Source organism: Drosophila eugracilis, unplaced genomic scaffold, assembly GCF_018153835.1.
Source record: "Drosophila eugracilis isolate 14026-0451.02 unplaced genomic scaffold, ASM1815383v1 contig_2088, whole genome shotgun sequence".
NCBI classification, from domain to species: domain Eukaryota; kingdom Metazoa; phylum Arthropoda; class Insecta; order Diptera; family Drosophilidae; genus Drosophila; species Drosophila eugracilis.
In genome coordinates, this window is record NW_024572964.1 from 7,643,783 (window position 1) to 7,657,038 (window position 13,256).

The 13,256-nt window shown below is 41.8% G+C and overlaps 4 protein-coding genes and 1 long non-coding RNA gene across 6 annotated transcripts in view; 3 read left to right on the top strand and 2 right to left on the bottom strand.

The window, feature by feature from the left end:
- Positions 1-3,218: 3,218 nt before the first annotated feature.
- On the bottom strand, positions 3,219-3,907 carry LOC108107651 (pupal cuticle protein Edg-78E). Its single transcript, XM_017215237.1, has 2 exons — positions 3,774-3,907; positions 3,219-3,705 (listed from the first exon to the last, which is right to left on the bottom strand). Exons 1-2 carry the CDS (start codon positions 3,783-3,785, stop codon positions 3,334-3,336), a joined length of 384 nt encoding a protein of 127 aa, XP_017070726.1. The 5' UTR covers positions 3,786-3,907; the 3' UTR covers positions 3,219-3,333.
- Positions 3,908-4,309: 402 nt separating this feature from the next.
- Positions 4,310-5,014, top strand: LOC108107620. The gene is made up of 3 exons (XR_001772446.1): positions 4,310-4,423; positions 4,490-4,832; positions 4,921-5,014. It is a non-coding gene; the product is annotated as an uncharacterized LOC108107620 (long non-coding RNA).
- A 112-nt stretch (positions 5,015-5,126) lies between these two features.
- On the bottom strand, positions 5,127-6,204 carry LOC108107619 (pupal cuticle protein Edg-78E). The gene is made up of 2 exons (XM_017215189.1): positions 6,122-6,204; positions 5,127-6,054 (listed from the first exon to the last, which is right to left on the bottom strand). The coding sequence occupies exons 1-2, from the start codon at positions 6,131-6,133 to the stop codon at positions 5,518-5,520; spliced, it is 549 nt and encodes a 182-aa protein (XP_017070678.1). The 5' UTR covers positions 6,134-6,204; the 3' UTR covers positions 5,127-5,517.
- Positions 6,205-10,520: 4,316 nt separating this feature from the next.
- LOC108107675 (pupal cuticle protein Edg-78E) lies at positions 10,521-11,136 on the top strand. The gene is made up of 2 exons (XM_017215263.1): positions 10,521-10,592; positions 10,660-11,136. Exons 1-2 carry the CDS (start codon positions 10,581-10,583, stop codon positions 11,029-11,031), a joined length of 384 nt encoding a protein of 127 aa, XP_017070752.1. The 5' UTR covers positions 10,521-10,580; the 3' UTR covers positions 11,032-11,136.
- Positions 11,137-12,300: 1,164 nt separating this feature from the next.
- LOC108107897 (formin-J) overlaps positions 12,301-13,256 on the top strand; it is a 29,396-nt gene continuing 28,440 nt past the window's right edge. The window contains exon 1 of one of the 2 annotated variants that reach the window (XM_017215699.2): positions 12,301-12,426. The gene's annotated coding sequence lies outside the window, so the exon portion shown is untranslated. The other variant, XM_041817891.1, reaches the window with a different exon arrangement.

The window sequence follows — 13,256 nt, forward strand, 5'->3', positions numbered from 1 at the left end:
TTAAGCGCCACCGTTGTTGTCCTTGTGGTCCTGGTCCTGTTATTGTTGCTGTTGTTGCTGCTATATCCTTGTGCGCTACTTCGGGCGCAGTTGTTAACGAAAACGGATTCCGGAAGCCGGACGACCGATACGGATATAAGTGCACCGTGTACGGCAAAGTGCAGAGAAGGGGACTGGGAATCGTAATAGAGAAGATGATGGAGGCCATCGAATGACGGCCGAGTGTCCGGCAAGTCCACGATTCGAGGTGGCATCTTCACGTACACATGTTGATGGAGCCACACACACACAGACATACAGTTGGACACACAATTTTGTCGCCTCTCCAGAATTTGACGTTTTTTACGATTTCAACGCTAGTTGGCCCCCGTTCCCCATAACCTCCTCCTACTTGACTATTGATTTTTACTTGGAAATAAATTGGTTTCGTTTGTCTGTTTAGCTATGGCTGTTGTCATTCGTATTGGTATGTCTGAAGAAATGGTGGGAATTTGGCACTTCACTCACTCGCACTTTGGCCGAAAGTTTTCTTTGGCAATTATTGTTGGAAATTATTTTTCATTTCTGCTTTCCAAAAAGTCTTCAACCGAGCTTTTATACCCGCCATCAACTGGCCATCGCAAATGGCCGGAACTATTGTTATTAATACCAGCCAGTGAATGTTTTTCTTTCCGTTTTTCTTCTTATTTTTTTTTTCTGCTCTTCTGTGCGAGAAAAATTGCACAGCAAATGAAAAGTGAAAACTGCAAAGTAAAGCATTAAAGTTGGATTTTCCCCTCTGCTTGCCAACTGAAGAATGTTAAAGGAAATTTCATTTAACGGGAATCCCTATAAATATGACTATAACAAAAGGGCTCCCCTTCCTTGGCCATTCTTTTTGGCCTCTTCAGTTTTTGCTTAATTGAAATGCTCACCCGTTCCGGGTTATGCTTTTCACTGGAAAAAGGAGTCCGGGATGGGCAGGTCTGTGTCATTTTCAAGCACTCGCTCGCATATTTTGGCAGCTACGTGACACATGCCGTGACTATGTTCCCGGTAGCTGCAAACAAAGTAATTTTTTTTATTTCATCCGCGCCGTTGTTTGGCTGCTTAAATATGGACATGGTAGCCCTTCAATCCCGCCCCGTGGCCACTCGTTGTCCCGAAAAATAGAAAAGGTATCCCTAGTTCCACCCACAAACGTATTTACATTGAAACGGTCACAAAAGGGTAGTTGTGTGTTTGTCTATCTATCCTTGTTGTCTGCTTTCTTTCTTTTTGTGTGATAGGGGGAAGGGGAGAAAAGTAGGCCAGACATCGGTCCAAATGCTCTACAGTTGGTTGAATTATGGCCAAATAAAAGACGTAGAGAGAAGCTAATTTTGTGCATAGTTTATACCATGACCATAAAAGTAAATTGCACGGTTACTGAGCTTAGGGTTATTGGCCCATTTGTTTAATGCCCTTATATAGGGGCTAAATTTCCGGAGAGTGCACCGGCTTATCTACACCCGCATTACTCAAAGGCTTAGCGGCGAATCGAACCCATCTGATTTCTGATTAAAAACACCAACTCGTAACTTTTATACACAGTTCAAGAGTCAGTAAATTAGTTATTTAGATTTTCCACACAATAAAGACGAGCCTTTAAATGCTTAAAGAAATGCGGAAATATCGGCACGTTTCAATTATTTAAACTTAACAAACTGTTTATGCATGTTTGGCATTTTACGATACAGCTGAAATCTCGCATTCATTTCAAAATTTATTGCCCTTCCAACACAAACAGCAGATCAGAACCGAGCTGACTGCCATTTACGACTTGGCACATGGACGAAAATCACCGGGAATAAACAGCAGGATACTCGGGTACGGTAGTCACGAAAACAATGCAGATGATTCTGGAGAACTCAGGACCCAGAATCCAGAATCCAGAACCCGAGCGAGGTGAACCGGATAAAAAGAGCCACATTTCCACAACGCATTTATAATTAGATTTTCAGCAAAATGATAAATAAAAGTTTTTGATTACACAGCAAGCACAGCTTTGTGTCGTGTTGTGTCCCCAGCAGCAGAAGCAGAATCCTGAAGCACCTGTGCCTCAAGTGGTGACCACAGATCCACAGATATATAATGGGTTGGCATTAGCATAAGCGTTGTTAAAGACCGAAAATTGAAGCCGGCAAACCTTTTGCAAGCCTGAATTTTATAGCAGTTCACACACATAGCATATTAAGTCGCCTTGCGTCCCAATCTTTTTAATTAACTACTCATATCCGCTGCTGAGCGTGCCTAATTGATATGAGAGACCCGGTCTCCGAGTTTCCCTCCAAGTTCCCTCTGAGTTTCCTCCTCCAAAAACCATCACGCTTCAATGGCGCTATGTGCGTGTTAGCCAAGAATCCTCTGTGTGCCAGTGAGTCTGGTTCTCTGCTGCTCCTGCTCCGCTGCCTGTAAGTGTCTTAATGAATTTCCATTTCCAGCAGACACTCATTCAATTCCCGCCCATAAAATCGCAGCCAAAAGCAGAAATTAACTTGCCTCATGTCAAATGTTAATGAGCAGCGAAAGCACAGTGTTTTCAACGCCCAATTAAACTTTTTTTTTATGACCAAGATTGACAAATTTTATGAATATTTTACTGGGAGAATAAAATAAAAAATCAGTGATTATGAACATTATTTTACATTTAACCCCATAACTATAAAATATTTTAGTTTTATACCATTAAAAGCAATTTGATAACTCGATTTGATTTCACTTTCAACATGCAAATCTCTTACAATACGTCAACAATGTCTTACTTTCAGCACGTGGGGCCAAAAAGAAAAACAAACTGAGACTGCAGACTTGTTTTGGCCACAAACAAGTTTAAACCCAATATCTTTACGTTTCCTATGTTTTCGGAAACAAAGTCTCCCTTGAAGGTATTGTTTCTTGTTTCGCCCACGTTGGCCTTGACCTTCATTGGCAACCAATACAAATCACAGAAAGTTTCTTTCGTTTTGTAAGCCAAAAACAAAAAGGAACTTTCGAAAATCTGCTGCATTCAAAAAGGGCGAAACTATCCGTTTTTGGGTAACTTTGGACCCACTGTTCACAAAAGAAGATGTCATGATGCCGGCATTAAATATTCAGTAACAAGTGCGAGGCATTGTCTCTCCTCTTCAGCCCAAATAAAATCTATGTTATGGCCCCACTAATTAGTTCTTTCCCAAGCAAATTAGTTAGACCGCAAATAAGTTGAATTAACACCAGTCGATGCTGGATGAAGATTTAATCGTATGGATTGAATGAACACATCATGTGATGACTTTTTTGGCAGACTTATGACTACGATTGGCTTTCCTGTATTTAGATCTGCTGGGCGCGCACGGCACGATCGGCCAATTCCTCGGGAGTGGGATGCTCCTGAATGAAGCGGATGGAATCCAGAATTTCCTGTGGGATTGGTGGGGGAGTGGGCAGGAGGTCGGATTGTGGGTGGAAACCATTCTCATCGGCAGTGTAAACCACTTGAACCGGAATGCCTTCGGGAGAGGTGTAGCTGTATGCTCCGCGAGCATAATGACCCGCCTGACCCTCTTCCTGGATGCTGAGACCACTGGCCTGCTGGAGTTCGTAGGCATAGGTTCCATCGGTATCCTGGTTAGCCAGGAACTTGGTGATCTGATCATCGTTCAAGGGTGCGGCCAGGGCACATCCGAAAAGGGCGACGACAAGGAGCTGTTAGGGTTTTTCAAAGGATTGTCAATTATACTACTCGAAATCTTGGACTCTTGTTATCCACTTACGAGCTTGTACATGTTGCTGCTGATGCTTCTGATTTGTTGACTGAGAGGCTAATGCTGTCAATCTGGGCCCCCGATTGACTATTTATAGTGCTCGGATAGTCAAAGACAAAGCCAATATGCAGACTCCGAATATGCAAACAAGTCGAGCATACAGAGCGACCCATATTTCGCCCAATAAACTGCTTTTGGCCACACGTTTTGAGTCATTAATGCAAGACATGAAGTTCCCATAGTGAGTTGATGCCGATTTATGGATACTCTTTAAAAATAAGAGTGGTTTGTCTTAAACGTTCAGACTTAAAATATGAATATGAATTTTTTTAAGTATAACGCCAACCAAGAATGACTACAATCGAAAATGCTTACCAACGAATGATTTTATCTTAGCTTAACATCGGTTATCGGAATAATATCGATAGTTAAGGTGGCCATGCAGTAAGCCTACTAAAATTGAATTATTTCTTAAAAATGTCTAAGTTTGTCTAAAACTCAATAACTTATTCTCTGACATTCTCCATAAATACTCTTTCAAATCAGCTGCCAAAACTAGTATACCCATTAAAATCAAAGAGTTGGGTGGAGCTGATGACACAACCTCAATGCATCAAAATCAAAGTCGAATGTTTGCTCTTCGGCCAACACCAGTGATGGTAAACCCTATCGAGATAACCAACAACAACTTGTTAATTTAATCAACTCAACAATGATATTTGAAGTTACAACATTTCTTGAGACCGAAACGCGCTCCAACTTGTATCGAAGAAGGGCCAACGCCAATTTGCATAAGACAACCGCCCAGCAACAAATACGAGTGTGCATTTATTAATTTCTGATTGAACTTCCCCCAGTTGGAATTGATATGGTCAAACCAGATCTGCACACTTGAAGGAAAATCTCATGGGGTAAGGCATTGCGATAATGCATGTGGGCGATGCGATGTCATTGGCACTGAGAAAAACTCTGTTTACCTTAAAAGACTAATATTATGGTTTGAAGGTGTCAAAATCTATCTCGGTTATTGACTAGTTTTAGCAAGTGTTAAACTTGTTTCTCACACATGTAAGCAAGTTAATCACTTTTACCTTGTCTGGGGGGGAATACCCTCTAAATGTTTGTTAAATTTTATATCAATTTTCATATTCCTCAGATCAAGCGATGAAGGGGAATTACCCCTCTATCTTTAATATACCAAAAATATCGTTTATTTAACATTTCATGGGTTAGTGGGCCACTGTTATGATTTACCCACCGAATCGCTGATATATATCATTTTTTCTCTGTGCGATGGCTCAAGGCATGGCCATATGCTCTCTCGTCTGTCGGCAAAAGGCATTCATAGTATAAACAAGCATATTAAATTGTATTTTTCTTTTATTACATTATTATTATCTCTGGCAATAAATGTCAACGTCAGTCGAGCCGACAACGGACACGGGACAGAGGAGACGGGTCAGAGGACGAAGGACCTCCTCCGAGCAGCCCGGGAGCAGCATGTTGATGTAAATGTATGAGGGTCTATATATACAGTGCGGGCACGGGTATGAGTGAGTGTGCCACCGCCTCCAGATGTACTCGCTTCGATGTTCCTTCTGCTGTTTGATGGGCACTATATGCTGGATGCTTGATATGTTGGATGCTGTATGTTGGATGGCTTGACTATGCAAACAGACACCCAAAAACATGAGGCAGCTGGACGGGATGGATGCGGATGCGGATACAATGGAAAGCTATGGTTGGTGCTGGCTTATACCTTCCTGTCGTAGGGCAGGACCTGACCCACGGACACTACTGGTGCTGACGCAGGCGCCAGCAGAGCACCGGCTGGCTGCAGATACTGTTTGCCTTGCTCCTGACCATGGTTGTGGTGGTGATGGTCATGATGTTCATGATGTTCATGATGGTCATGGTGCTCGTACTCCTCATTCTCCTCGGGATGGTTGCGGATCCATTCCAGGGACTTCAGGATGGCCTCTGGAATTGGTGGGGGAGTGGGCAGGTGCTCGCCCTGTGGCTGGAATCCGTTCTCATCGGCCGTGTAGGTCAACTGGATCAGCTGGCCCTCGGGGGTGTAATATTGAGATGAACCACTGGCATAGTAGCCACCCACTCCCTGCTCCTGCTGGGCAATGCCGTTGGACGTCTCGAACTGGTAGTTGTAGCTGTTATCATCCTGCTTTAGCTCGTTCACATAGCTTCGGATTTCGGCATGGGCATCCGGGGTATCCGAGGGACGAGCCTGGACTCCGAGCAGAATGGACACGGCCACAAGTACAACGACGTTCTGCAATCACATCAGTTATTATTACCATTGTATCCCTTAAGGAGCGCCTTTGAAACCTTTGACTTACGATCTTCGACATTTTCGCCTGGCTTAGGTTTGAGATTTGGTTTATGGTTTATTTGCTGGTTTGACCCTAAGAGCTAAGCTGTGTTTGATGCCTCAGTAACCTCGACCCGGCGCTTTTATACCCCAGAAAAGCTCGAAATTGATCTCCAACGAAAGTGAGGAAAGTGGTGTGCAGCCATTAGACCTGATGGTGATGATAATTGGGGGATATGCGGTGGTCTGGAGGTGGGGGAATGGAACTCATCACATCACATCACATCATGAAACATATGGCAGCTCATTTTGGATTTCACAGCCGAGAGCCAGCAACGGTTGCAACGCCAATTATCTCGACTCTAGGTGGCTTCCCCACAGTAATTTCCATTAAAAGTTTTGAGTGAAAATGAAACCGACCCGTTGACCACCTGGTCCGGATGACCCCTAAACTCCACTCCCCGCGGGTCAAGAAACTCTCTACGACCAACCGAGCAGCTCTTTTTGCTGCCGGCACTTGAGTAATTAAGTGTTTGTGTTAATTCATTAATTATCCACGACCAAGTTGCACATACTTATCGGGGCATATTCGTATGTAAGACGACCACTTTTACGAAATCCGTAATGGATTCTCCTCTCCGTTCCCAAACATATATCAACTCGCGGAGCATGGCATTATGCCATGGGATCGAGATAAGTGGACACATTAAACAGATACGTATGGCTCGTGCTGGGTTGGTTTGGTTGGCTTGGTGGGTTCATGGGGCGTGAAATGGCCAATGGATCCACTACTCCCCTTACAAATGATTGCTAATTTTCCCCTAGCCCTGGCAATGGGAAATCGGGAGATGCTAATCGATCAGAATTTGAAAGCAGTCTGCACCTGGTTTCGTTGTGCCAGCAACTGGTTCCGTTCATAAATTTTACTCGGCAATATAGGTCATGGGACAACCTATTGATATTTACTGCTACTGTTACTGTTTGCTTTGGCCTTAATTTAAGAAATGATATATTGTATTATTAACATTACCCGATGATGAGGCTATTTAAAAGTTTCCTCACGAAAAGAACAAATGAATGTTATATCCTTAAAGTTCATGAATTTTCCATCTTCATCTCCATATGAATTTAATCTTCACTTTTCATGACGGCAGAAAAGTCCATATTTCTGTCGTTATGGTGTGAAAGCTGTGAAAGTGCATTAAATTTGCATCTGATGCACAGCCCTCATAAATAAGCCAATATAATTTTTGTCGTTATTTTTACTCTGACATTTACACACGCATGTCCATAAAAATTCTCTCAGTTACGATATGCTTAAATAAATAATAAATATTTCTGAATCCATCGCCCTCGCCCTCTCATAACTTAATTCATTTGAGAGAAAAACGAAAGTAAAAAAAGTAAAGCAAAGATAACAGATAAATAGTGAGCTATTGTTAAACTGTTTTAATTTGTTCAAAGCTTTTATTGCCAACGAATTAAATCAATTAGTAGTGCGATGTTATGGCAAATTTAGGAATTCAAATGAATTGTCAAAAGATGTGGAACCATTCAAAGTTGGAGCAGACGGCAAAGGGAAACGGACTTGAAACATGCAAATTGAATCAAGTTTTTGATTAAAAATCCATCAGCCAGCCTTAAAAATTGGCCACACCAGAAATGCAGATATCTACGAGTATACATATATACATACGCTGTAGTTTGGCTGCCTAAAAATAAAATGGATGAAAAACCAATTAATTGGGTTATTCAATAAAGCCGTGTGCTGATTTAAATTGAAGCTACAAGTGCCGCCGAACTTGCTGAAATCCCCGCCACAAACCAATTTCCAAAGCAAATCGAAATGAAAGTTGCAACTACAAACAATTAGCAGACCCATTTTGTCTCTAGCGAATTGAAGGTCATTGCTACAAGATTTTCGAAAGTCGTTGACTTTGTTTGGCGGCAATCCATCCAGCCATAAAAAAAACCCCCAAGGGCCGACCTTCCACGCCCAACGCCAACGCTTTCTGCTCGATATTTTTGGCCGTTAGCTAGGGTTACATCTGCTGCAGTATCACTAAGGTCTTAAACCAAGTGACTAACTAACCAATGAATGAAACTGTATAAACGGTCCATTAAAAGTGGCCAGACAGTCTACAAGCCTCGCTTGCGTTGACAGTGTTTTAATTAATTAACATCGCCGAATGTACATATCAGATGAGTGAATGTAGAGCAACGGATTGGCAATAAAAATTCAAATACTAATCGCCGACCTGCCCAAAATGCAGTGAGAGAAAAAAATAACAAAAAAATGGAGGAAAACTTGAATTAAACATTTAAATAGAATAAAATTTTGATGAATTTCAGTATTGACTAAACTAACACCATGTATACTAATAAAACAAATATTGACAGAAACTTTATAAACATTTTCCTCTGTGCAGATGCGGCTAGGGTCGTTAAGTAAATGTCCAAAGACATGCCCAAACTAGGGCTAAAACGCAGCGCCCAAACGACCTTCGGCTGGACTGGACGGGACCAGTCTTGAACGGACTGGACGAGTTGCCGCCACCGAATGTGGGTCAATTAATGTGGAGCAGGTGAGCGTGAGGAATTGGCCAAGGAGTCGCTGCCCTACATCGTGTCCCCTTTTTTTTATGTACATTTTCCGCTGGTACTTCTTGTCTCCGCTTAATGCGCGCGAAGATGGATTGATGCCCTAATGGATGGATGGGGTCCAGGAGAAGGAGCAATGCCAGAACATCGAGGGGGCAGAATGGTTAAGTACAGCGGAAGCGGCTTAAGGCAACCGGCAGCAGAGGCGCAAGGAAACGCCATCGAATCGTAACAACTTTTGCTTTCATTTAAAGCCGCCCAAGCGGCAGGCACCGGACAATTGTGTTGGCCAAGAAAATCAAAAAAAAAAAAAAAAAAAAGGAATAGGAGGGGAAAAAATGCCAAATTGCCGAACAGCCGGTTTGGGGCATAAAAGCAGAAAGTAACACCAAAAAGGCCAGCAAAAAGCAGATAATGCTGTTCCTGCTGATGCTTCTCCCGTCATGCGACAACGTCCCTCCATCACATTCACTTTCCACCCGAGACCCGCCCTCAGATCCATTCCCAGTCGGAATCGCAGACGCAGTCTGGTTGCCAACCCAGCAATCCATGTACTTATAAAAGGCCAACACAAATCTTATAAGGGAAACAGCATGCGCTCCGAGTCAAGCTCCTCTTGTTGCTGTCGACGATTTTGTTGCCGGTCGCTGATTTCTGCTGGCCACTTTAGTGATGGCAGGCTGACACCTTTAATATGGCCCAAATAAAAGTGGCAAATTGCTAATGGATATAATGAAAATTTATAAGTTATAGTTATGGCAAAGTCGAGGTCTGGTTGACTTGATTTTTTATATTTTTTGTATCTATAAAAAACACTTTTCCTAAAGTCAGATAGAATTATCTATTGATTTCCATAATTACCTTCAAAAGACTTCAACAAATTCGAAGTTTAAGGAAATTTATAATATTAACATTTTTTTAGCTCAGTACATAATAAAATTATAATCTTAAAATGATTTATTTAAAAATGATATTTGATTAAAAATAATGCTAGAAAGCCCCAAAGCAGAAGAATATCCCCTTGGATAATCGTTAATTTCTCCTTCGTGAGTCACGTCATCGCTGGCTCATCGCAAGTTTTCTTATCAAAACTTAATACAAACTTGCCCGCTCCGCTGTCGATAAGCTGTCGTACTTTCGGACAGTCTGCCAATGTTGGTGGCAAGGTCGTTCGTCTGCTACAAAGTTTAGGTTGCCTGCCTCTTCTTTTTGGCTTTCGGCTGTTGCCTTTTCCATTTTTGGGCGCGCTTGGTGATTTTGTAATAAATGAATGCGTTGACCTAGCATGTGAGGTTCTTAATCGATTTTGCCGATTCTGCGAACAATTTATTATAAAGTCTCGCATATGATTTGGGCAAAGGACTAGGCGCAACATTAATAAATTATCCTGCCATAAAGCCAGGCGCTTTAAAACAATTTGCCACCTCATGAAACGCATCTTTTCTTTTTGACTGACAGGAAATATATTGACCATATATTCCGCTAACTAAATAATTTGCGTAGGTGCTAAACAAAAATTAACCCCTTCCACCGAGCTTCGAATTGATTAACCGGCTGACCACAACTTGGGCAAAAAGGAGCATAAAGTTTATGGCCAACAAAAAACTATCTCACAAACACATACTAAAAGCATGAAGCGACGGCAGAGTCTTCAGCGGAGTCTTGGGTCGCGTACATGTGTGGGTTTCTTTGTATCGGTGAGGGGCAGCTCATGTTCAATGCTGCAAATTATACGCGTTTTCGGCGACTGCGACTGCGAGTGCCCGGCCCAAAATGATTGGCGTGCCAAAATGCTATAAATGCGCCGCCAGGCCAATTCGGTCACATTCATTCTCGTTGCGAGTTCACAGTGACAACAAGTCAGCCCAACCCAATCCAGCCCAAAAATGAACAAATTCGTAAGTTAAGAAGGATTTTCGAAGTGTGAGGAGCCCTTCTAACTATCAGTATCCTTTTGGCCCACAGTTCGTCCTTGCCGTTGCCGCCCTGGCCATTTCTTGCGTTCAGGCCGATTCCTTTGATGCGAGAGCCGAGACTCGCGAATACAAGAGCGATCTGAAGGAGGATGGCAGCTATGCCTACCAGTATCAGACATCCAATGGAATCGCAGGACAGGAATCGGGCGTGGGTGCATACTATGCCAGTGGCTCGAATGCCTACTACGCCCCCGATGGCCAGCTGATCCAGTTGACCTACACCGCTGATGCCAATGGATACCACCCAGCCGGTGCCCATCTGCCCACTCCTCCACCAATCCCAGCGGCCATTCTCAAGTCCCTGGAGTACATCCGCACCCATCCTCATCAGGAGTCCCGCCAGGGTCAAGGACGATTCTAGACCACGTTTGGCTTGCCAATCACCACATGTTGAGCGTTATTCGAGCTAGTCTTAAGTCATTTCAAAATAAACATCGTTTGATATAACAAACATTTCCATAAACAAGTTGAGACTGTTGTTTAATTGAGATACACATAGCATTTGGGGGGCATTGCGAAAGATTCGCTAATTGGCAGATTCGCAAAATATTTGCAAACTTTTTCAAGACAAGCAAAGTTTCTCTAAACTGGAACTTAAATATGCGTTTATATATATATACCTTTATCTTGTGTGTGACTTTTTATTTAACTCTTTTTCTACAAATCTCGCTAATTGTAATAACTTATTACCACTGGTTGCCAATTACACTATTTCATTTCATACTTATATTTTTGCTTTTTTGGATTTATCCTTATATATGTTATTTGTTATATGTATATATAATATATATATTTTAAATATTTAATGCTAACCACAGGATAATAAAATAGTTAACATTCTTTTTTAAAATCTAACATGTATTTAAAAATTTGAATAACTTCATACGGCAAGATGTTTGGCGGCAACCAGGGCTACATGTAACCCAAGCAGTGCAAACTGGCGTTCACAGCGAAACGCACTCATGTATCTTATCGATATCTATCTAATCGGTACTCATTGTGGCGCGAGCTTTTAAATATTTTTGTGGACTAAATATTTAAAGCACTGTTAAAACAAGGTATTACTGTCACTAATATAATAATCTTATTATTTTATAGTTCAAAAATTTTAAATATATTTCCTCTTTATCGTTCGTTCGTAATTATTAAAAAATATTCTTTTACAATGTTAAAATTATAAACTTTAATATGCTGCGTTAGCAGAGTTTCCTAAGATCGCATCCGTCCACAGCAGTACTCTGTTATTCGGAACTGTTTTCTGAACTGGTTCAGCTGCCTTTGTCAGTGCTGGCATTTTTCTCTACAAATCAGTTACTTTTCAAAAACATGTTAATATATCATTTGTGACACAATGTGATTCGTAGAAACATTTAAATAAATTTCAGTTGTTCATTCAAAATATAAAGTAGATATACTGTAAATTCAGTTTAAAAACAAACAGCTTCCCAATTCGTGCCCACGCAAATATATTCATACGTACAAAAGGTACCACTGTCTTTCAGCATTGTAGCTGACCTGTTCAGCTTTTGAAGTTGACGCATCACTGACGCTCACACAGAGGCGCGCAACCGGGCGATCGGTCGAGATTCAAACCGCGCAAGCTCGCCGTTATTTCAGTCACTCGCGATCACTCGAACGAATCGGTTATCCGGCAGCAGGCAAAAGGTGTTGTGAGGTGTTTTGTGGTGTTTTTAGTTGTTTTGAGTCGAGAACTCCGCTGGCAGAGGCAAATGCAAAAAAAAGTGCATGTGCAGCGGTCAGTATTCATTATTTTTATTTTTTGCTGCCATAAGCCAGCTTGTTTGGCTCTTGTTTTGTTTTGGTTTTGATTTTGATTTTGAATTTGAATTTGATTTTGAGTCTGCGCGACGGCGAGTTCTGTGCGCGTTGCATTTTCAATAAACGCGTTTGCTTTTGGCTTTTGGCACGCTGCGTGGGCGCCAATTCGTGTGGCTGTGTCTCGTGTGTGCATTAGCTAATGTGTTTGTATTGCTAATTAAAACGGCAGCAAAAGTAACCGCAAAGTGGCAGCAACAAGCAGCAAGCAATAAGCAACAAGAACCCCCGACAAAAGCGAAACAAAGTGCATTCGATAAGTACGATAACCGAAATCCATTCCCGATCCAAACCCGATCTGAGCACTAAATTGGATCGACAGACAAGCAGCAGCAGGTGTTTTCCCCATTGCATTTCCCATGGTGAGTTTTCCACCCGATCGCTATCTAAACGTTGACCAGCGGCCCATATTGAGCACTTTTGTTTGCCCATTAGTCGCGGTCAGCTGTGATAATATTTATTACCAATCGATCCGAAGACTTCCTTCCATGCAGCGTAGAACGCAACGAACGCCACAAAACTAGATCAATTACTCGGAACCATAACGCTGATAAGACTTGGCGCCCTCTCTGAAATATCGATAATGCATTCATTTACTGATCCCTTAACAACATTTTTCTACGCATAAACAAAAGTTCTGAAAGATCTGATCTGATCTTATTTTGTTATACTCCAGCCTTAATATACTAATTTCGTTTTCTTAATCATTTAAAAAATGTATTTAAAATATTTATTGCAAAGTAGAAAATG